Source organism: Myotis nattereri, assembly GCF_964212035.1.
Source record: "Myotis nattereri genome assembly, chromosome: 5".
Classification (NCBI taxonomy): Eukaryota; Metazoa; Chordata; class Mammalia; order Chiroptera; family Vespertilionidae; genus Myotis; species Myotis nattereri.
In genome coordinates this window covers 11,633,118-11,656,252 of record NC_138080.1, presented here as the reverse complement: position 1 = coordinate 11,656,252, position 23,135 = coordinate 11,633,118, and the positions used below count along the sequence as shown (strand labels likewise).

The window sequence follows — 23,135 nt, the reverse complement described above, 5'->3', positions numbered from 1 at the left end:
TACCACTTTCAAGCTCCATGAAAACAAAGGCTGGACAATTGCAAACTTCTGTGTATCTTAGGATTCCCTTCCACCCTCCATCTGCCTGCCACTCCATGTGGGGATCCATGGAGTGAGGCTACAGTCACGCTAACTGAGCCTGGATTATGACCAGCGGAGCACCCACAAGACATGACATCATTTGGCAAAACCCAAATCAGTGTAGATGTGATGCTATTACTTGACTTAGATGCTAAGGGCTTTGGGTAAAAAAATAATGATTCTTCATCACCAGAAAAGTAATGTTATCCTTAGGGGTAGCTAAAATGACAGCCACAACCAAACCAGCAAGATCAATAAGAAAATGAACAACATGTAATTGCTCAGTGCTAACTAGATATCAGGCACTTTTCTAAACCTTTGAATTTGCTGCAGCATCGCCTCGTTTTATTATCTCCACAACCCTCTCATTGGCGTACAGTAATTGTCCCTGTTTTCGAGAAGGAAGAACTAAGCGATAGGAGTATGGGATCTCTGTGTTGAAATCATCTAGGTGGTGAATGGTTGAGAGAATTTGGAACCTGTGACAATTTGACTCTAGTGGTCTTGTCCCCAGTGATGACACCACACTGCCAAGGAGTCCCATTGAGGGAATGGGGCTGAAGGGGTGGTGCTGGGGCTTCCAGGCTCTGAGATCATGGTCAGACTAGAATCTCCACAGTAAAACTCCCCTTGAACTGTGTTGCCCATGGCCTTCTCTGACCACTAGTTCACCTAACCTATTGCTTTGGTTTTGGGTCACTTAATACATTCAGCCTTGAACACATTCAAAATTTTTGTATGTCTGAGTTTCATTATCACCTTTCCTTGACTCTAAATGCAGTTGTATTTTGGCTCCTACCTGAACCCTGAATGCTGCCAACTTGAATATCTTATGTACAAACTACTCCATTTAGCTGGCTAAAGACACCAACTGCCACTCCACTTTCAACAGACATAGTAACAATAGATTGTGATTAAAGAACTGGGCAATATGTGTTTAAAGAAAGAGGTTTAAAATATTTTATTAGAGATCATACATTAATGTTGAACATATATCCATGTTGAACATACATCAAGATTGAACATTATGGCATCCATATTTAGAAGGACAATATAAATGCTTATAATTTGAACAATCACTTTATTAAAGAAATAAAATAAATTCCTTTTCAACAGTGGGCTGCATGATCCATCAAGTATATTTTTCAATAATTTATTCTTCTTCTTAGTAATATATACATTTATTTTCTTCAGACACACACACAACGAAAGTGATTGATTCTTTACCACTTCACATCATAAACAAATGGACCTGTAAAAATGGCATGTAGAAAATTCAGAAATATTTAAACAGCACATTCCAAGGATATTGAGTCCATTTAAGAGACATTAAATGTTTTAGAAGCCATTGAGTCAGCCTGGGTGTCATATATGTGCGTCAATACAAAATGCTGCAGCAAATTCAAGTATAGCAATTCTCTCACATGAACATATTTATCTCACTCAGGAGAATATTCTTCTTTCAGCATAGAGCACACACCAAACTCTCAGCATGATACAGTTAAACTCTGTAACATGGAGGGAACGGGGTAAGATCAACTCAACTGACCAAATACCAAAACCTGGAGGAGGGCATAGATCACAAACACGGTATAGTTAGAAATTGTACGTTACAAGGATCTTATTTGTCACAACAATCATAAGGGCTCTAGGAAAACCATAACAGCAAATGTGGCCAGTCAGCTCACATTTGCTTTTCTGGAAACGTGGAAATGCCACGTTCCTATTTTGAACAGATCTAATAGCGAGAGAAACAGAAAAGCTGCAGTAAGCCATGAAATGGCACAGGGTTCATGTTTAAATGGCATCAGCTGGATTTACTAAAACACAGTTTTAATTTCAAAGACAAAACACGTCTCCAAATTTGTTTTTATTAGCCCCAGAAAGCCACATCCTTCCTAACTGCTAGTTGATTGTAAAGGAGCAACTCCAAGGCCCTCACTTTTGTTTGTTTCTCCCACCACCTCTGCTGCATTGGAGCTGTGATAGTCACCCTTCGCTCTGACAGCAAAGATACTGACCCTTCAGTGATGGACGACGAGCCAGCCAGCCTTTGGGGTACTGGAATGATACAATTACTTTCTAGATTTTTTGTAGGGAAAATACTCTTTCTCTTAAAGCTTACTGCACAATGTTTTCTCACTAAAAAACAATTTCTCAATTTTTAAAAACGTTAAGTAATAGCACATAAGATTTGCATATTAAGACTTCCAAAACATTTGTTTGTTCTTATGAGTGAGCCACTTTTTGTTGAAGCAAATATTTTTTGCATGATGAGAAAGAAATAAACTTTTCTGTGTTCAGCCAAGCTGAACATGGGAGCTTTGTCAGAAAAACCCCTGGACTCATCATTTATTGGCTCGTCCTCGATTCTTCATTGGAAAAGAACAAAACAAAACAAAAGAGTGAGGAGGAAAGCAGGTGTGGTTGGTCTGAAGGGAACTTGAGGGATGAGGTTTGCAAAGCCAAGTGGCCATCCATTTAAGCAAGACTGACTTCCGCGTGCCCTAACAGAATGGAGGAGGTGGCAAAAGTAGCACGTGCCTGAGGTTCACTCCTTCCTTGATTGGAGCAGCTCCTTCTGTCCCACTCCATTCTGTCCTCCAGGATCCAACTCAGAGGTCACTATTTTTGGGAAGGCTAACTCCAAGGCTGGTGGGTGCCTTCCACCAAACTCCCACGGGACAACACTTACCACTCTCTGCTATAATTATTGATTTGCCTGCGCTCTCCACAGACCACAGGAGCCTTGGTCATGAAGAACATGTGTCCATCATTGTCCTCCACTCTCGGGACCTGTGCCTGGAGCCCTTACTGATAACACAGATGGATAAATGAGTGAAAGACCCGCTGTGTGTTATGGCAGCTTCCCTTGGCAGAAGGTGATTTTGTTTTGCAGCAAGGTTTTTTTGTTTGTTTGTTTGTTTGTTTGTTTACTTCTGTGAATATGCTAGAGTTTGAGGGACACAATAGGGGGGAGCTGACTCTCAAAAAATTTGTATTCACAGTTACTCCTAAAATCACTGTTGTCCCAGCATTGACAATAGTAATATGTTAGATTTGTGTCTTAGATGAATGCTTGATAAACAAGTACATCCATGTGGACATACAGGCTCCTGACCGTGGGTAGCAGGAAAGGGGCTGGGCTGGACACCCTCCTTGCTGGGTGGTAAGGACAGCACCCATGGGCATATACCAGGCTGCATGTAATGGTTGTCTGTCCCTTCAGAATCAAGGCAGAATGACCTGTAATGAATTACATCCATGGTTTTCACATACACAGCATCATGCATCAACATGACCCAAATGTTATCCTTCCGTAGAGTAAAAATTCTTACTCCAGACACAACGTCTCCATTTCTACAAGTTTAGACTTTGGTAGAGCTGGTTCTTTGTAAATCGAGGCCCACACTCATTTCCCTGTTTTCCAGGCCAGTCACATTCTGTTCCCTAGGCGATGATGCTGTCTCCCTTCTTCCAGCGCTGCAAGAAAGGAAAACTCTTCGTTTTAATTTGGGTCAACACCAACCAGTTCACCCTTTGCCACAACTCAGCAGTTGCTTCTCAAAACCCAGAAGACTGAAATAGACATAGGCTGTGTTTATACAAAGCAGAGTTGGGCAAAGAACCTCATCCCTGAAAGTAACTTTTCCCCTCCATTTAAAATAAGTATGAGATTCTGAGTCACGAGAGAGACCATTTGACAGGTCCCTGCCAAACAAGGCCTTTGAGTATGGCTGACAGCCTAAGGCAGACTGAGTCCTGGTGGGCTGAGCTTACACAATGGACTTTCCTGTCAAGCCACCTGCCCAGAAGAGCCCTGGAGATCATTTCAAGGGATCCACCGAAATGTTGGGGCTCTCACCGACAGCACTTGAAACTAGAGCTGAGACTGAAAGCGGGTGCTCTCATGATGTGGGTTTCAATTCAGCTAAAATTAAAACTGCCTATGGTTCATGACTAGACATTTGCTGTTTTATCTTGTAAACACTGACTTCTACAGTTACCCAGGCCAAGCATAGCTCAGCCCTACTTCCTGAGATGATTTTAGACCCAAGCTTTGTTTCAGATACTCTAGTGTTTTCCAATGGTCAGAATTACTTCTCTTTCTACAGACACACATACATCTTTATGACAGCATTCTATGCAGAGTCTTTTATAGAACAACCATGATAACAAAATACTTCCTATGCCAAGTGAGTAGTCAAGGCAAGAAAGATTACAAATACCACCAGCCCTGGGTGCCCTTGTTCTGGGCTATGAGAGAGAGAGAGAGAGAGAGAGAGAGAGAGAGAGAGCTCGGTGGAAAGCTTCAAAGTATCACAGTGACTGGCTTATTTCACTTAGCATAATGCTCTCCAGTTCCATCCATGACATTGCAAATGGTAAGAGTTCCTTCCTTTTTAGGGCAGCATAGTATTCCATCGTGTAGATGTACCACAGTTTTCTAATCCATTCATCTACTGATGGGCAAGTGAAATAAGCCAGTCAATGAAGGAAAAATACCACATGATCTCACTCATTCATGGATAATAGAGACCATTATAAACTTTTGAACAATAATAGATACAGAGGCAGAGCTGCCTCAAACAGATTGTCAAACTGCAGCGGGAAGGCCGGGGAGGGTTGCGGGGCAGGAGGTAGGGGGGTAAGAGATCAACTAAAGGACTTGTATGCATGCATATAAGCATAACCAATGGACATAAGACACTGGGGGATAGGGGAGGCTAGGGGACTGTCTAGGGCGAGGTGATAAAATGGACACATATGTAATACCCTTTGTAATACTTTAAGCAATAAATTTTAAAAAAAAGTATCACAGTGAGTCTGATTTTTAAAAATTAAAACAAATGTTCAGGCAGAGATATTTCCCACCCAAAGAAAATAGCATAGTGGGGGGAAGGGAACGAAGGAATAACTGAGAATTGAAATTTGGTGCCTAGCACCCTAAATTTAGGAATGATAGCCTCCAAGCAATGGCACAACATCCATTTAGTATTTCCTCTCTAATGAAAGAGTAATTTGTGTCTTGACCAACTTTTGGAAGTTTATCAACCTGAACTAGGAGAATGAACAAAGAAAACAGACTTATTCTGTCATTCCTGTATGTGGAGTTTTCAGTGCTTTAAGATACCTTACAGGTAATTGATTTAGAATAATGTTTGACTTATAATGTTTGACTTATAATGCAGGTTGGGGTCTACTGTGATTACATATGTTTAACTCCATTACATTTGCCTACTATATTTCAAAGGCGAGAAAAGTGGGGCCAAGAGAGGTCAAGTGGCTTGTCCGGGTCACTTAGTTAGGCACAAAGATGGGGCTGAAATGAGGCCCAGGCCATGTGGCTTCTAGGTCACTGCTCTTCCCACATCACCACTTACAAGATCTTTCAAGTTGCCTTCTGCTGATTGGCCCTGGGTGGAGCTGGTTAAGGTCAGGCCAAGGGTTCAGCAGGCCAGGTGACCAGTACAGGTGAACTCCAAGACTAGATACGCCAAAGGCTCAACTTTTCCCTTAACACCCTACAGATGTTACTGTCTTTCTTCTTCTCACACTCATATCACTGTATGGGTTCCCTGTGAAAATCTGTCCTTGGTAGATGTGACTGTAGAATCTTCCATTTCACCCTATCAAAATGTGCAAAGGGCTTGGCACATAGTAGATGCTCCAAAACTGTCATTTCTTCCTCCTTGGACATGACCCTCATCACAGTGCATTGTCTGGAACACGCTTGCTTCCTCTTCTGCAACACTGGATGGAAGAGGTGTGCAATACTGGAGGGTGGGCTGTGGGGAATTGATTCCCCAGAGACAAAAATGAACCATTTTCCTTCCTCCACATCTGATGCATTAGCATGTGTTTGGATTCAGGCTTGAAAAGCTGAAACAAAATTTCTGTTGCAGAATGTCAGCACTCATGTGCTGAAGTTTAAGTATCAGGGTTGAGTGTGACATTCAGCAAAGGGAGGCAGAGGGTCTGCTGAGCTGCTGGAGACAAAAGCAAGCATGAGACCCTATTTTTTAATTCAGTTGCTCCCTAATAAATGTTTACTCTCTTTAAAAATATAGGTAGAAAACTAACAATAAATTGTTATTTAAATATTTATCATACTTGCTTGTTTTGCTCTTTAAACTACTTTATGGGTTACTTTTTAATATTCTTATTACTTATCAAACTAAATGTGGGCATTTTTATTTTTGATTGAAGCGGCTCACTCACCTCCCCATCTACCAATGCTCCCTCTTTCCCTGCTCTTTACGATGACAATCCCTCTGCTCTGACACAGTGCCTGGGTGGGAGCGGCACTGTGGATGAGAAGCATTCAACCCAATGCTCAGCGTTTGATCAATGGGCCAAGCAAAGCCCCCCCAACCCTTGAGACATTAATTAGCCAAGCTGCCAAGCTGTAATCTTTTCATCATGAAAGATAAGGCTGGGTTTAGCAAAAGGAATGAGGACCAGAGTGAGGAAGAAAGGCAAGTTTGTGTGTGTGTGTGTGTGTTTGCGTGTGTGTTTTTTATAAATCAATAAACCATTGCTACACTCATTCAAACCTGTTTTTGGATGGCTTTGGCCTCAATACACTTTATACTTTTGTAGGCCCTGCCTTGTCACATGATTTCTCCTCTTTTCATTTCTAGATTGGATTGAAGCTGATGTACTACCTTACTCTAGACAACTCACCCATTGCTGGATTGGGGACTTGTGGTGATACAGCCTCCCATGTGCTTCTTGATGACCCATCTCCCAGGCCTGGATTCTGACATTGGTTCCTGATCCCATTTGGCTCTGTCTCACCTCTCTCTCATGGTCTAGGGCAGTGGTCGGCAAACTGCAGCTCGCAAGCCACATGCAGCTCTTTGGTCCCTTGAGTGTGGCTCTTCTACAAAATACTGACTTCTGCGCATGGGCCACGAAGTTTCAATCGCACTGTACGTGCGTGCCCACATGTGGTACTTTGTGGAAGAGCCACACTCAAGGGGCCAAAGAGCCGCATGTGGCTCAAGAGCCGTGGTTTGCCAACCACTGGTCTAGGGTCTGTCTCATTCAGTGATGGCATTCTGTTTTCCTGGATGCAGATGTCTCCTGGGGGACCCCATGCCTGCCTACTCTAGATGGCACTAACCTGGGATTCCCCACTGCTGTGCTCTGCACCCCTGATGAGAATCTCACTGCGACTTTTAAGAAGCCCAGTGTTGTCAACTATTACCTGAGCCTTCCTGGTGGGTCACTTTGGTATTTCCAAGTCCCATGGACCTGCTCTACCAGTCCCTGCCTGTAGCTAGTGCTTGGATCTTGTCCTTCTTTGCCCCCTCTCTTGTTGCCTGCTCCGAGGGGTCCTGGTCCCCAGATATGACCACCCAGGTGCTGAGGATTGCTATGATCATACAGAACAATTTGACTGTTTCTGCCCTTCCGAGTTTTAATCTAGTTGAGAAGATAGACATATGTAGCTACAGTATAAAGTAAATTTAAAAGGGAGAAAAATATAGATTTTTAAAAACGACAGAAAGATCACAGTAAAATGCACCATTGGTTGCCAGATGCATTTTACAGACAATTGCTGTGGCTATTTGGAGACAGGATTCAGGAAGGACTGAATTTAAACATCTGATCTGGAAAAAGAATTGTGGATAAATTTTTATGAGCTAAAAGGAGAATGGGGAGGAAATTGTTATGGTTTGAATTGTGATTCCCCAAATTTTATGTGTTGCTATCCTAACACCTTGTGCCTCAGAATGTGACTGTATTTGGAGATAGGGCCTTTAAAGAGGTAATTAAGGTTAAAATAAGGTCATCAGGATGGGCTGTGATCCAATCTGATTGGTGTCCTTTTAAGAAGGGGAGATTAGGACACAGACACACAGAGGAAAGGCCACGTGAGGACATGGGGAGAAGACAGCCATCTGCAAGCCAAAGAGAGAGGCCTCAGGAGGAGCAACCTGCTGACACTTGGATTTCAGGCTTCCAGCCTCTGGAACTGTGAGAATAAACCTCCACTGTTTAAGCCCCAGCCTGCGGTGCTTTGCCAGGACAGCCTGAGCACACTGATACAAGGCATTCCAAATGCATGGGGCTGTGGCAGCAAAAGCAGGTGCACACGTGGAAGGAGATGACCCTTTGCTTGGGGTAGTGAGGCTCCTGGATATGATGAGAGACTAGAGGGAGTCTGTGAATGAGTCCCAGGAGCAGGTGGACCGGAAACAAAGCAGGAGCACCTGGAAGAAGGAACCTTTCACCCAGATGAGGTCTGTGCATCAGGTTAGCACTGCTTAATGCTGACCTGGAACCAGCTTGACTCCATGAGATCAATCCAGGCTTTGAAGAACCTATGGGGAAGTGAAAGGGAAAAGCCACAAAGACAAGAGATGAAAGATGAAGAGGAAGAGAAAGAGAAGGTGACTTCGTGGGGCTTGGTAAATTGTCAGAGGGTTGTAAGTTGTCAGGGAGTGAGAGTAGACTGGTAAGAAGAGGTGCACTCCGGTGAGGGGCCAGACACCACTCCTGACTACCCGCTCTTTTTAATATGTGGCTGCTCATGTGTTTGTATCTTTCATTTGGAACTAACAGTAAAAAGCAGAAAGACAGCAATGTGGGCAGAGGGTGAAAGCCCTTGGGAAGGACCTTGAGCTGCCTTCACCTTACCTGCGTCCCTGGAGGCTGTGGAGGGGAGGGGCAGAAGGGCCAGCTTGCAGCACCAGGCCTAATGCCTGATATGGGGAGGGGATGAAGGGTCTGAGGGAAACTCCGCCTTATCACCTAGGGTTATGCATGGCACTCTCTATCCCACGCGAACTGGCACCCACAGGAGTAAGGGCATCCCACCCCAACGTCAGTCACTGCCTATAAGTTTGGCAAGAAGTGGAGTTTGGAATTATTGAGAGAGAGGAAAAGATAAGGAAAGGAGATAGACAGAAGGGAAAGAAGCAAGACAGACAGGGGGCAGCAGAAGGGAAGCTGCCACACCGAGGTGGCCCAAGCCTTCCTTTCTGTGTCCTGCGTGGACAGTGGTGCTACTACTGGCCTCGATCCTTCCATGTTCTTTCATGTCAGTCCTGCACCCATTACTACTCCAGGCCTCACCCTGAGCCCTGCGGGAGAGATGCATCTCCTAACGTTGCAGATACCTGCCCCAGGTCCGGGAACATAACACCTTGTTTCTAACCTGGAATGTCTTCCTCTCCTTCATCGCCCATTAGCACTGGAGAGAGAACAGGGAACAGGTCCCTCCAACAAAGCACTAGCTCAGAGAAATATGGCTTCATCGCCTCATAGTAATGCCATTTCAAGCCAAGCAATTTCAGCCTTAAATGAAAAGGAAAAATAGGAAAAGAAGGAAAATGAGGAGGAGAAGAGACCTGCTAGAACTAGTACCTATTTGTCTTTGGGAAGACATCCCTCTCCCAGCACCTCTTTCTGTGCCCCACTTTGTAATGAGCTCCAGGGCACACTCTCCAAGGCCCTAGTGCAGGGGGCTGTGGTCAGGGGGCCTTTCCAGAGCCACACTTGGCCTGAAGGCTTCTGGGAATTGCTTCAGCAAGGTTCACAGTCTGGGAGGGACTTCACATCAGCCCTGGTCAAATGGCACCTACTGGTTGTTGCTACTCTCAGGGTCAGCCAGGATGTGTTGGGGGATTTTGCCAACGAGGTGAAGAGTTGAGAGATCTCCATGGATTCCCTTGGGATTCTGCTGACTTGCTGTTCTACAAAATACAACAGTGGAGGGCGTGGTGGGTGCTTCCCTCTTATCCTGACGCCTATGTAGAAAGTCACAATGATAGACTAAGTGTATCTTTTGGGTGGACAGGTGATATAGAGCCAATCCCACCACTGATTATGAGCTTGTCACTTTATACCTAACAACTCATGCAGGTTGGGAACATTAAGCTAGTCAAGTGGAGATGTATCAATGGCATATTAAACAAAAAGAATGTTTGCTGAACACCAAAATCTGCTTAGCATTATATTCATAAAAGTGTAAGCTAGCAATTGTATAGATCAGGGGTGGCAAGTTACGGTCCATGGATTAAATCTAGCCCATGCCTGTGAACTAAGACTGGTTTCTACATTTTTAGAGGATTGTCCTCCCCCCCCACACACACACACACTCAAAAAAGGAAATTAAGCAAAGCAGCATGTGTTACAGAGATGGTATGGCTCCACAATGCCCAAATGCCTAGCTATGTACAGAAAAAGTATTCCAGCCTCAGGTATCCCTTAAATAGATCTTTATTCTTTAGTTCATCTGAGTACAACCTTCCTCTCCCCCATTTCTAGCAATGCCTCTTGGAAGAATGCATTCTTGACTTGCAATAAATGAGCTTGGAACACACCCAGCTCATTAGCTAGGGACCGTCTGTGCCTCTCTGTATGTTTCATGCCAAGTGCATTTAGTGCAGGAGAGGAAGTGAGCAGTTTGCTGACAGTGATCATCAGGTTGTATACAGATGACTCTCGGGCTCCCTGGGAAAGGAGGGCCTTGAGATTCCCTTTGGGACCTTTGCATTCCTGAGGTCCTGAAGGTGTCAATCACTGCTGGCTTTACCTTATGTGTCACCCCATTGAGCAAGACAAGAGCTCCCTGCCCTGCTTATTTCCTTAGCTTTGCTGTTGACTATCTAGGGAGAAAGAGCAGAATTACATCAGCTTGCTTTTTAGCCAATGAGAGAAGCATAGACAAATATGCACTCAGTCCCTAGAACAATCTTGTACTGCACAGCTGCTGAGCTATACGAGGAGAGAAGGTACAAACAGCTGAAAATGTGGACTAGAGATGAATTAGTGAGCATGAAAGTCAGGGTTTCAAGAAACACAATGGGCCTTGGAGATAGTGAAGGCTCATGGACAAACGAGTTAGAGGCTGGATTTGGTTCAAAGAAATCCTTAAACCTCTCCCTACTCCTCTATCCTCATTCCTTCATATGTTAAGTGCAGATACTCTATATTATGGAATAATACTCAGGAATGACTTGAGATAGGCAGAAGTACTATAAAAGGTATGAAGTAGTGTACAAATGGGAGGAAACATTAAACTGATATTGGGATTTTCTATCTTCACTTATTTAATATTGCATCCGAATGTACCTACTATTATTCAGGCTTTTTAATAGGTCAGCATCTTTATTATTTTTTTCTCCAGATACAGTATACATTTGCTCTTAGATTTTTTGATCCAATTAAGTCTGAATTTTTCAGTGTTTAGCAATAATCATTTCTAGCTGATAAGGTGGCAATGTGGACTATGGCACGGAGGGAAAGTAATGTAATAACTCCGCAGTTACACAAAAAGGAAAGAGAAAATGAATATGCATAGCTTTAGGGCAGTTCCTTGCTTATCACTTGCAGTAATGTATTCCTGAACCATCCATCCTGCTTTGAGAATATCTATGGTAAATCTTCTTTCTCCTCAACAGCCCCCTCCCCGATGCCATAACCTTCCTTTTGGGTGGGGCACTCAGTAATCTGTGTTGCAAGAGCAAAGGAGAGATGGCATTTTCCTGCACAAGGCAGATAAGGTCCATCCTCAGCCCCCATGACATTTGGGTCTTGGGAACATGAATGAGGTAATGCTGATGGGAGCACTGGCTAGGGGCCGGTGTCCTCTGTTCAAATCCTGACTTGCTTTTGCCAGCCCAGCCCTACAACAGTCATCTTGCAGGGACTTTGGAGGCCAGAAGGCCACTACTGCCATTGCTTTTTGAAGATGGTGGCCTACTCCACAGCACACTTTGTAGACAAGGAGCAGTTGCCAACAGTGTTCCAACTAGCTTAACCGGAGCTGTGTGCAGGTGGTTTCATGGTTAAAAGTCCTAGTAGTTTAAAAAGAAATCAGAGTAACAGGTGAGCATACACCTGATGTTGTCTCCATAGTTACCACCTCTGCCTTCTATTTCAACACCCTGCTTCACTTGCAGAGTTTACCTTCCATGCATTTGGGCTCCCCTCTCCCTTTGCTGATAAACAGAGCTCTTCCCTTAATTAAGTCAACACGTAGGCAGAGGCAGCATCTCTTTTGGCAAGAGGACCTGAGCAGAACCAGCCCCAGGAGCAAGTGAAAATGTGTGTCAAGCTGTGATTAAGTAGCTGTGATTAAAGACTGAATAATTACCCTCCCAAGCAAATAGGTCTTAAAATGTTCTCTCAGGCTACAAGCAGGAAACCTACTGGGCCTGCATGATGGCTCACTATGAAAGGGTAGGGAGGCCGGGACACCCAGGACATCAAGTGTTCATTTAAGAAAGGAAACCCAGGACCCAGGGGAGGCCATCTAATAAGTAGCCACTTTGCCAACCGATTCCCCATCTTCAAAATTTGCCCAGGTCTCTGGCTACCTGGAGATCAGCATTCTGAACCAGGGCCACATCGTGACAGATACGGCATTCACATATTTGACACATTCTCTGAGCTCTGTGCAATCCTGGTGAAATACCTATAATTTATTTTCTCTTTCTCAAACTAAAAAAACAAGATTGTTGGAATACAGTTGATAAAAGTGATGTCATATTTGTTTTTATTTAGTTTAAAAAATGATATATTTCCCGAAAGTGTGCCAATTAACTGTGGTTGGTAGTCAATAACGCTGGTACCCTATGAAAGTATTTCATACCCACACGTGTGTTTTGCTATTCTAGGCCAATGCAGCAGCCTCTTCTGCATTCTCTTATATGCCCATCTTCTCCCAATTTCATACAGTTTGTGCTCCTTGCAAAGCCTGAGTAACATTCCAGGCAGTGATCCCTAGGAAAGTGGTGCCGTCTGATAGCATTATAGACGCCAAACCCTTTCATTTATGACCTGCTATTTGTTGGTTTTGGCTGGAATGAATATTTGGCAGGATATTTATCAAAGTTAATTGGCAAGCAAATCCCAAGGGAACAAAGCATTAAAAAGTTCGGGTCTGGCTTAGCATCCTTAGCACACCCGGTCCTGACTTGGGGACTTCTACCCCCACTATTCATGAGGCAGGGGTACTGTGGGGAAAAACAACAACATGCAGACTTTAATGTCAGGGAGGACCAGGATTGAATCATGGTTCCTCCTTGGCTTTGAGCCAGTCCTTAATCACTCTCAACTATCAGGTTTTAATCTAAAAAATGTGAATATTTTTGAAATTGTGAAATTGCTATGAGGTTTAGAGACAATGGGTACAAAAATGCCCTGGTAATGCCTGGCACACAGTAGCACTTAACAAAAAAGCCTTAAGAAAATATTTATTTACCCAAATACCACTGTCTACCATGGATGGACCAATTCAAGTAGGTGGTGAGAGAGTTACAAGCCTCCGTATTTTGGAGAGTTTAGCATACACTGAGTGATTACAGGCAGGAGCGGTCTCGGATGAGACACAACAGAGGCGAAAGGAAGAAAACTGTGACAAGCAAAATGCTTTCCTGAAATCCTTGCAAGCATTTGGGGACATTTTTGAATAAAGAGATTCAAGGTCTCTCTTAATGCATGCAATTTGAATTGCAGAAGAAATCAGGTTTTGCCTATCCCATCATGTCAAGCTGACTTTTTGTGCTGCGGAGACAATCCCAAAGCAGCTGCTTTTCATAACACATTAGAGAAGACATTCTGACCCCTGTTGCCCTGGGCAAATTTTTCAAACTCCAAATAGATGCAGTACACATGTAAGTATAAATATGACCACCATTTGTTTAACCGTGACAATTTTAGATAGTTTTTGGCATGCTCAAAGGTACAGAAATTTTTTGTGGGTGAATAAAAAATATCTTGGATATTGTTATCCCACTTTGGCTAAGTCTTGGGTGACATTATTAATTTCTTGTAAAATTGGAGTGTTTATACATAATACCATATTATGGGAAAGGAAAAAAATGTTAAAGTTTACCTCCCTGGAGGGAGTGGGTTGGAGAAGAGTGTAGCAGACAATTATTTATGGATCATTTTGCATGAACACAATTGTCATGGCTTTTGTCTGATGATGGAAAGATTTTCTAGTTATTTATTTTGATTAGCACTGGCATTAATGCTAGCTTTCTGGTGATCTTAAATTTAAATATCTAATATTTAAATTCGTCAGTAATGCAGTTTAAAGATCATCTCAAACATGGAGGCATATTTTGATGAAGAAAAACTGCTACCATTCTTTCATGGGGATGTTGTTCCTGGAAGGGGAAGCCTGGCCAGAGTGTTTTTTAAAATTCAGATTCTGAAAGAAGTTCTTCTCAATAATGAAAGTTATTTTTCCTATTAAGGCAGAAGAGGAGCGAGGTTTGCATATTCACATCCTTCCCTGGTGCCTACATCCATAATAGGACAGCCACATCTGGTAGAGCTGTTGTGGGCCATGCAGAAAGACCAGAAGAGCCTAAAAATCCAGCCAGCATCTAATGCCAGAATCCAATTTATGAGCACAAGGCAGAATGTCTATCCGGTCAGCAAGAAGACACTCTCCAGAAAGAGGTGAGAAAGTGGTAATATTCTATGTCCAAACACAACCAACAACCAAATCCAGTCCATATACAAACATTCCCTCCATGGCAGTATGCGCAGGCATTAGCCTTTCAGAAGAATTTAAGGAAATTATCATTTTGCTGCAAGGGAAGAAGAAATAGATGATGTTGGCTACTATTTTGCCGTGAAGGTTTAAATAACGGCTACATTCTACTTCAAAATTTTTAAAGGGAATTACCCAAATATGGGGAAAGAGCCCACTGAAATGATAAGTAGTTTTAGACCAGTGATTCTTGTCAATAATTATTTCAAAACCTCATTTTAAATTCTTATTGTGAAATATGAAAAATATTTTAATTTTTACATATAATTACCATCTTCATATTTAGTAGGTATACTGAGTTATTAAGGTTTACCAAAATTTTGGTAGACAAAAACCAAAAAATAGCATGTTGCCTGAAGAAAGTGGAAATAAATGAAGTGAATGGGATACTGGATCTTTTACCAGACTAAATGGACATCTGTCAAAAACTCTTTGCAAACTCCTGCTATTGATGGGCTTTTAGTCAGTATGCTCCCAAGATAAGTGTGTGTCACTTAAATTTCAGAAAGGATATACTTAGATCATAAGGCTCATTCCAACATTCTACAGGTGCATGGAGACCTTGGCTCTCATCCACGATGCAAAAGTGAAGCAGCTGAGAAGAAATGGAAATCAAGATGTGCCTTTCAAAATATTATCACCTGTGGCTTTTCATAATAGAGTTCTGAAAAAGGTAAGTGATTTGTCAAGAAAGATCTTTCTAGGCCATGTCAAAGAGACTGCAGAGTAATTTTGCAGCCTCTAATTTAGCATGAAATTAGCACCCAGTCCACCCCAACCTTTTGATCTTTAAATACTTTACATGAGAAGACTTCCTCCATCTGATCTAGGAATGGAATTTTGTCCACAGTAGTTAAGCTGAAAAAATTACCCTCATCTCCACTGTCTTCCAATAGGAAAAACCATCCTTTCACTGGCTGGTTCTTTCAACACACTCTAGACCCAAGCCAAAAGGATGTGCCTACTTTAGTGCAGAGATATGAGTGCCCCTCACCCTCATCCTTAGGGAATCAGGAGAAGTAGCTGGTCAAGTCCCCGAAAAAGGTAAATCTCACTGTCAAGTTTAACCCAAGCTGAGACACTGGATGTATCAGAAATGAAGTGTAAAACTTGCTCTAAAAATAATGAGTATCAGCCACCATCTTAAGGCTCTTCCTCTCCAGGCCCTCACCCTGTAAATATCCAACACCGCTGTCAATAGGTTTAGCCTGAAAATAAAATCCCCTCACTCCATCGAGAACTAGCTCCAAACTTAGAGTGTGTGCTGAAAATATTCATGATGAAATCATAATCCTATATTTATAGACTTTTGGATGGTGCATGAAATTCTGTTTCCCATGGTGTTTTTCAATGAAGGGGTCAGACGTGGAGAGCGGGCTCAGAGGATGCCCCAGAGAGCATTAGCCTCAAGGACGTGCTGTTTATCCTCATTTTGAACTGGATGGCCGTGTGACATCCTCCCTCCTCCCTGAGCCTTACCCACTGCCCAAGAGTTGGTCTCCTCCCCGACCCATTCCCAGATGGTCCCTGATTGGAGGGTTCTGTCTTGTCATCCAAGAAGAATGAACATGCCTAAGATTATCCCCCCTTCCTTCTGACCTTTCCTGTCCTCTAGACTTCCTCCCCGTTTTCACTGAGGGAGATGGTGTGGATCTTAATGGTTGGAATTTGATGGTTCTCTCCATGGCTGGGGGTCGAGGGCCCCATGCAGCAGCAGACCTGCAAAAAGCTTTTACTTCTCACCCGGGCTGTGGTGCAGGCTGATTGGTCTTTGGACACTGTAATCTTGGCAGATCCACGAGGCAAGGAAGAGAAAATCTTCCATTCACAGACCCCATCTGTCTTGGAGATCTTATAGAAGGTCTCTCCTGAGCTCACGGGGATGCGCACCAGGTCCTTGTGCTGCCCCTCCGAGGTGTGGCTGGGTGGGTGCAGGGTGTATCCCAGGGCCCGTTTGGAAGACTGCTTTTTGCGGAGACACTGGATTCTCAAGACATTCTGAAAGGCCTTTTTAAACTCTTGACTGGAGCATGGGTATATAATAGGGTTGATGCAGCTGTTTAGGTATCCGAGCCAAAATGCTATTTTAAAAACTGTTTCAGAGGGCTTGAAGTCAGGGAAGAAAGACCCTGGAAGGAAACACATAGATTCATACATATTATTTGCAAGCCAACAGGTCAACGGTCTAGGAAAACAAGCAAACAAACCAAGAAACATCCTTTTAGATTATTTTTTAAAAGTTTCAAATGATACCAAATGCATCTGAGTTTTTCACATTTGACCGACTAGCCCTGATGAATGTAATTCTTTGCACTATCCCCAAGGCCATTCTCTTTGGCCCACATGTGCAACAGCAATAATGCGAGCAGGCCCAGTGGGTAGGGTCACACTGGTTCTCAGTGATAAACATCCCCTCATGTCTGCTTGAAAGCTTTACATAATGAAAACTAGGAACTTAAGCTTAGTCTACATATGCAAATTTTTTGCCTGAATTTTAAAATAACTTGGAATTCATTCAAATAACCCATATAAAAATGGGGTTATTTTAGTATTCCTTTTGTTCTTTAAAGCAATGTTATACAGACACAACCTAAATAGTTAGGAATTCCTTCTCTCCTGAATATTGGAATTGTATATTTTAATAAGAATCCAAAATTTATAAAATAGTAGCTTTGTCAACTTTTGGCCAGCGATTTTCAATTACACTGTAAGTACAGTCACATACCTACTATGCTTAGACTTACACTGTTATGTTGGTGCAAATTCAGCAGAAACTGCATTTGAATTTTGAGTTGTGATCTTTCCCTGGGCTAGTAATATGTGGTATGATACTCTCTATGATGCAGGGCAGTGACAGCAAGATGATTTTGCCTAACTGTAGGCTAATGTAAGTGTGCTGAACTCATTTAAGGTAGGCTAGGCTAAGGTAAGTTAGGTGTGTTAAATGCATTTTTTTATTTATGATCTTTTCAACTCATAATAGGTTTATTGGGATATAACTCTATTGTAAGTTGAGGAGTGTCTGTATTTTTCTTTGATGATGCCTTTTGATGTTACAATATGCTTCCCTGCTCAACATACTCCAATGGCTGCCAAATGCTTATAAAATGCTTGTCAACTGCTTGACATTCAGGGTTCTCCACAGAACTCGACCTAATCTAGCTTTCTAACATTAATACTCTTACTCTAACGAGACACTATGAACTTGTCTCCAAGTTTGTAGTGAGTCTGGTTGCTCACTTTTTTTTTGTCCTCTTGAGTTGGGTCCCAGTGTCTAAAATGCCCTTCCCAATCCTCTTTAGCTACTCAAGTCTAGTTCAGTAGTTAATAAAGCAGGAATCAAGTTTCATACCTCTTTAAATATCCTATATAATAAAAGGCTAATATGCAAATTGACCAAACGGCAGAACAACTGGTTGCTATGATGCGCACTGACCACCAGGGGACAGACACTCAATGCAGGAGCTGCCCCCTGGTGGTCAGTGTGCCAGAAGCTGTGCTCATGGCTGGCAAGTGCAGTGGTGGTGGCAGGAGCCTCTCTCGCCTCCATGGCAGTGCTAAGGATGTCCGACTGCTGACGGGGAGCAGGCCTAAGCCATTAGTCAGACATCCCCAGAGGTCTCCTGGACTGCAAGAGGGTACAGGCTGGGCTGAGGGACCCCCCCCAAGAGCACAAATTTTGTGCACTGGGCCTCTAGTTGTACCATAACTATCACATAGCTGTTGGCAGCAGAATAACAAAACCACGGAACCATAAAGTGGGAACAATCTAAGGCATTATCTTATTCAATTACTCAATTTCCAAGTTTAAAAACATGATGATTGTCACCCACATGATAGCTATGGTACTAATACAGTGATAGGTAAAGGGATATAGAACTCCCATTCCAGTGTTCTTTATTCTCTTCACAGCTTTTTTCTTTTGCTCCAGCTTAAAACCTTTATTTTATTTTTTTAATTTTTTATATTAATTTCAGAGAGGAAGGGAGAAGCATCCTATATAATAAAAGGCTAATATGCAAATAGACCGAACTGCAGAACAACCGAACAACTGGTTGCTATGATGTGTGCTGACCACCAAGGGGTGTGTGTGGAGCATGGCAGGTGTCAGCTGTGGCAGTATGGTGGAGCAGGTGAGGAAGGGTGCCAGCCAAGGTGGGGCGCCAGTCGCTGTCATCAGGGTGAGCCTCTGGTGCTTACTGAAAATTCTTTGCTCCCGCACGCTGCAGTCCCACCCAGCACTTGCACCTGATGCGGGCACCGGCCCTGATTGCTTGGTCCCATCAGTGGGTGTGAGAGGTGACTGCTGGTCCCAATTGCCTCTCGGGGCTTCTCCACCTCCCTCTGTACTGAGGGGCGATCGGGGCCAGCAGCTGCTGCTCGCACCCACTGACGGCACCAGCCCTGCTTGTACCCATTGCTGGTGCCGGCCCCAATCACCCCACGCCATCAGCGGGTGGGAGTGGGGCTGGCAACATCAGTGTATGAGAGCCATGGTGGCTGGAGTGGGGCTGCCAGCAGACAGGGGACCAGGGGCCACAGTGCGAGGGCTGGGTGGAGGCGCATAGGATGGGCCGAGAATTGCCCCTGTGCCCACCACAGCCTCACGGCCCACAGTTCCTTTCAAGGTGCACAAATTCGTGCACTGGGCCCCTAGTCAATGATAAGAGAGAACTTTTGATTGACTGCCTTCTGCATATGCCCAAATGGGGATCAAGCCTGCAACCCAAGCATGTGCCTTGACTAGGAATCGAATGGGTGACCTCCTGATTCACAGGCCGACTCTCAACCACTGATCCACACCAGCTGGGCAAGGCCTTGCTTTTATGTCTTTCTTTTTCTCTCTACTCTATGGACCCATTAGAGGCATGACAAACTGATGGGTGTCTTTATTCTAGCAAACAATGCCCTAAAATTTAGTAGAGGATCTCATCAATATAAACAAAGAGTACACTTAAATATTACAAAAAAAACAAACCCAAAATGATACAGTGGTCAATGGGAGCATGTATTATCTCTGAGGCACACTTCCTGCTAAGTTCAGTGTGTCTCAAATAAATTAAAACACACACACACACACACACACACACACACACGCACACACACACGCATGCACACACACACAGAATGGTTGTAAAGTATTATTCTTTAGCTCCAAAGCTTTTAACGTTTTCTTATAATTATAATAAGATTTATTTATATTGAGTGCCTGGTTTGAGCCAGGCTTGTGCTAAGCACTTTACATACAATTTCGTCATTATTAGCAACATCCCTACTTTACAAATGAGGAAACAGTGGTTTAATGAGGTTGAATAACTTAATCAATGTCACACAGGCAGATGGTTGCTGGTAGAGGTGGGATTTAAAATTGGACAGTTGGATTTTCTAGCCTATGTTCCTTTATGGAATCTCAAAATAGATTTGAATTAATACATCTTTTGGGAAAGAAGGTGTTGAATAGAGAATGATAAAGTGTATAGTTGCAGGAAGCTAAATTGGAAACATGCTTTTTCTTTTTCTTTTTTTAAATTTGTGTTGGTTTTAGGTGTACAGTATAATGGTTAGACAATCATATACTTATACAAAGTGATCCCCCCCAATATTTTGATGCCTCTGACACAGTCACAAGGTGGCAAACTTCATCTGAGCAGTTCCCACCTGACCCCATGCATAGTTATTGCAATATTATTGACTATATTCCCTATGCTGTACTTTACAGACTATGACTATTCTATAACTACCAATTTATACTTCTTAATCTCTTCATCTCTTTCATCCAGTCCCCTAATCTACCTTCCCTCTGGCAGCCACCAGTCAATGAGTCCATGTGTCTATGAGTCTGTTTAAATTTTGTTTGTTTATGTTTGTTTGTTTACGCTTTTCAAACTTCATTTGAGATGTGAAGAAAGTGGCCAAGGCCAACAGGAGTGGTGGTTTTGCTTGAATATGATCAGTTCTAGAAAACGTTATTTTTACATTACGATGCCAATATATTATCCAATATATTTTCCTAATACAACAGTGACATGATTAAGGGAACCCATTTCACAAAGGCATGCCTTGATCTGGCCTTAATGAGAATATATGAGCAGGGTATACCAAGAACTACTTTGTCTTAGAATTTCACTATTCTATAAATCAACTAGAAAGGGGAGTACATTTCTATTATTTTAAGAATTTTAATTAAAAGAAAAAGAAAAATACATGAGTTATGAATGGGAATGCTAATAAATTGATTTGGGATCCTTGGAATTTCCCCCAATTCCTTCAAGGACACTCTTTCTGCTTACAGAGCCCTGATCTGCATGCATAAATATAAATCTCAAATTTCCTTTTAGTCCCTCCATCGAGGCCCCTTACCTTCAGGTCTGGCTGACTCAGAGCTGAGCTCCTGGGCTCTCTCTACTGTGGCCTTCCTGCTGTGTCTACAGCTTCAGAGCAAAATACTGGTCCTCCCCACTAGGTTTAGATATGTCTAAACCTAGCATGATGTGCCCACTCCCAATATGACAGTTCCATAGGGGCAGGTCATGGGATTCATTTTTCCTTCTCGTAGTGTTTGTCCTGCCCTGGGGATGATTCTCTTTCAGTCGGTACTGGATGGGGTTAGGAAAAAGACTCATAACTGTATTTCCCTCAGGAACTTTCTGAATGTGAGAAAAGACAATAATGGGCTGTTTCCCTCCTTACTTGCATTCTTCATATCCTTAGATCTCTTTCTTGCCTTCATTTTTTCTCTACTGGGAAGGGGAGATTGAGCTGGGATCAGGCTTGGAAAATGGCTGTTGCTGCCTGGTCCCAATCAGGGTCCCCTCATCCTGCTAGCTCCTCTCTATCCAAACCTTCCTGCTCAAGGACTTCTCTGAACTCTTCATTATGTCTATCCCCAACCTCACTTTCTTCTCAGATCCCTTTCTTCTTGATGATGATGATGATGCTTTTTAGAATTGGGAGGGAAGTGGATCATGCTTCTCCCTGTCCTCCATCCATCTTGGCATGGAGCACCACGGTCAAAGCTGCCTGGTTTAGGGATCGATGCCGTTGACACAGTCACAAGGTTGTAAACGTCATCTGAGCAGGTACCATGTTCATTTTGTCTACTCATGGAGTTCCAAAACCCAGCACAATGCTGGCTTCTTCAACATATCCTCCCAGTTTTTGCCAAACGAATGGTTGATTCCTTAACTAACTAGCTGAACGAATGTGTCTCCCTGGCCTCTTCATGACTCTGCTTCACGATGTGACCTAGCCCTGTGTTTCTCTTCCTGCCCATGCTTTTGTTCTGTTGTCCCCCCACCCCCCATTTTGCCCAGTTTCTGTTTAATCCTCTGGCTTTCTCTGGGATGGTATTTCACTTTTTTGCTGCATTAGTTGGCATATAGTTTTTCTCATCATGCTTAATAGAAAGAGCAAGACTTTTGAATTGTTGACTTGGACATAGGGACTGCTATTTCTCTTATTGCTGAAGGTCAGTTGTACTCCTCAACAATCTCTGCCCAGATTCTGCTTCAAGAGGAGCATATAGCTCCCAGCTTAATCCCTTGAACCCGTCACCCTGAAGGTCAGATTATCCCTTTATGTGAATCTGTCTGCTTTAAGTTTTGAGCTTTGTAAAACCCCCAAGCCCTCAGGACTCTTCCCTTCACTGAGTTTCCTTCCACTATTTGATCTGCAGAATCTCTGAATCTTTCCTCTTTAAGATCTTCTAAACATCTTGGTCAACTAAAACTTGGCCAGACCGAGATGGACAGAACATGAGTTTATCCCTGAGCACCATCAACATGTTGGAGATTCAGAATTGTTGTCTCCACTGTTGAGGCCTCTAGATTCCAAGGGGAAATTGAAAATTATGATTTCAAATAATGCCACTTCTGTCTCATCACTTGATGTCCTCTCCACTGGGAACATCTGACTTTTTATTCCTGATCTGGATGCTGGGGACCCTTCCTAGTGAAGAATTGGTTACAATAGTCACATTTTAGCTACAAAGTTACAGCAAAGTTTGCTCTCAATGTCCCCAATACAGGAGAAAAACATTGTTCTGCCAGTTTTGGTTTTCTGGTCTTTTTCCAGCAGTGCTTCTAGTTCACTCTATAAGACAGTGGTGACAGAAGTGGAGTTCTCAAAATTCCAGCCCAGTACAGGGAATTAGAAAGTTCCTCTTTAGTTCAACTTTCAGCGTCAGGGTGACTTGGTATGGAAGCATAAACCTGTGAGTCAGTCTTCTTGGTCCTAGCCTCTCGGCTTTTATGCTTCATTTCACTTCCCTGGAAATGTGACATCTTCAAGACAACTTTGAGACGTTGGGTTATGATAAACCCTAATTAGCTGGAGTCACAGAATGCTAGAATGTGAAGACTGGCAGGATCATAGAGACTAGCAAGCACTGTCAACCTTTCCTTTATAGATGAAGATAGTAAGGCTGAGGAAAGAAAGGGGGTCCCAAAAAATCACCTGGCTCATTTGTGGTCCAGTCAGGACTATACCCAGACTCCGCTCCACTTCACCCATTTATGCTCCTAATCTTATG

General features: G+C 43.1%; 1 protein-coding gene across 3 annotated transcripts in view; it reads right to left on the bottom strand.

The window, feature by feature from the left end:
• Positions 1-23,135, bottom strand: part of ADRA1A (adrenoceptor alpha 1A) — a gene marked incomplete at its 5' end in the record, with an annotated part of 196,598 nt that overhangs the window by 79,858 nt on the left and 93,605 nt on the right. Inside the window, 2 exons of one of the 3 annotated variants that reach the window (XM_081090986.1) lie at positions 1,029-3,564; positions 16,205-16,734. The exons of 1 other annotated variant lie outside the window; for it this stretch is intronic. In XM_081090986.1, coding sequence (XP_080947112.1) covers positions 16,217-16,734 — 518 coding nt within the window. In that variant the 3' untranslated portion in view covers positions 1,029-3,564; positions 16,205-16,216. Of the gene's footprint in view, positions 1-1,028; positions 3,565-16,204; positions 16,735-23,135 lie in introns of those variants that run through there. One more of the 3 variants, XM_081090987.1, reaches the window with a different exon arrangement.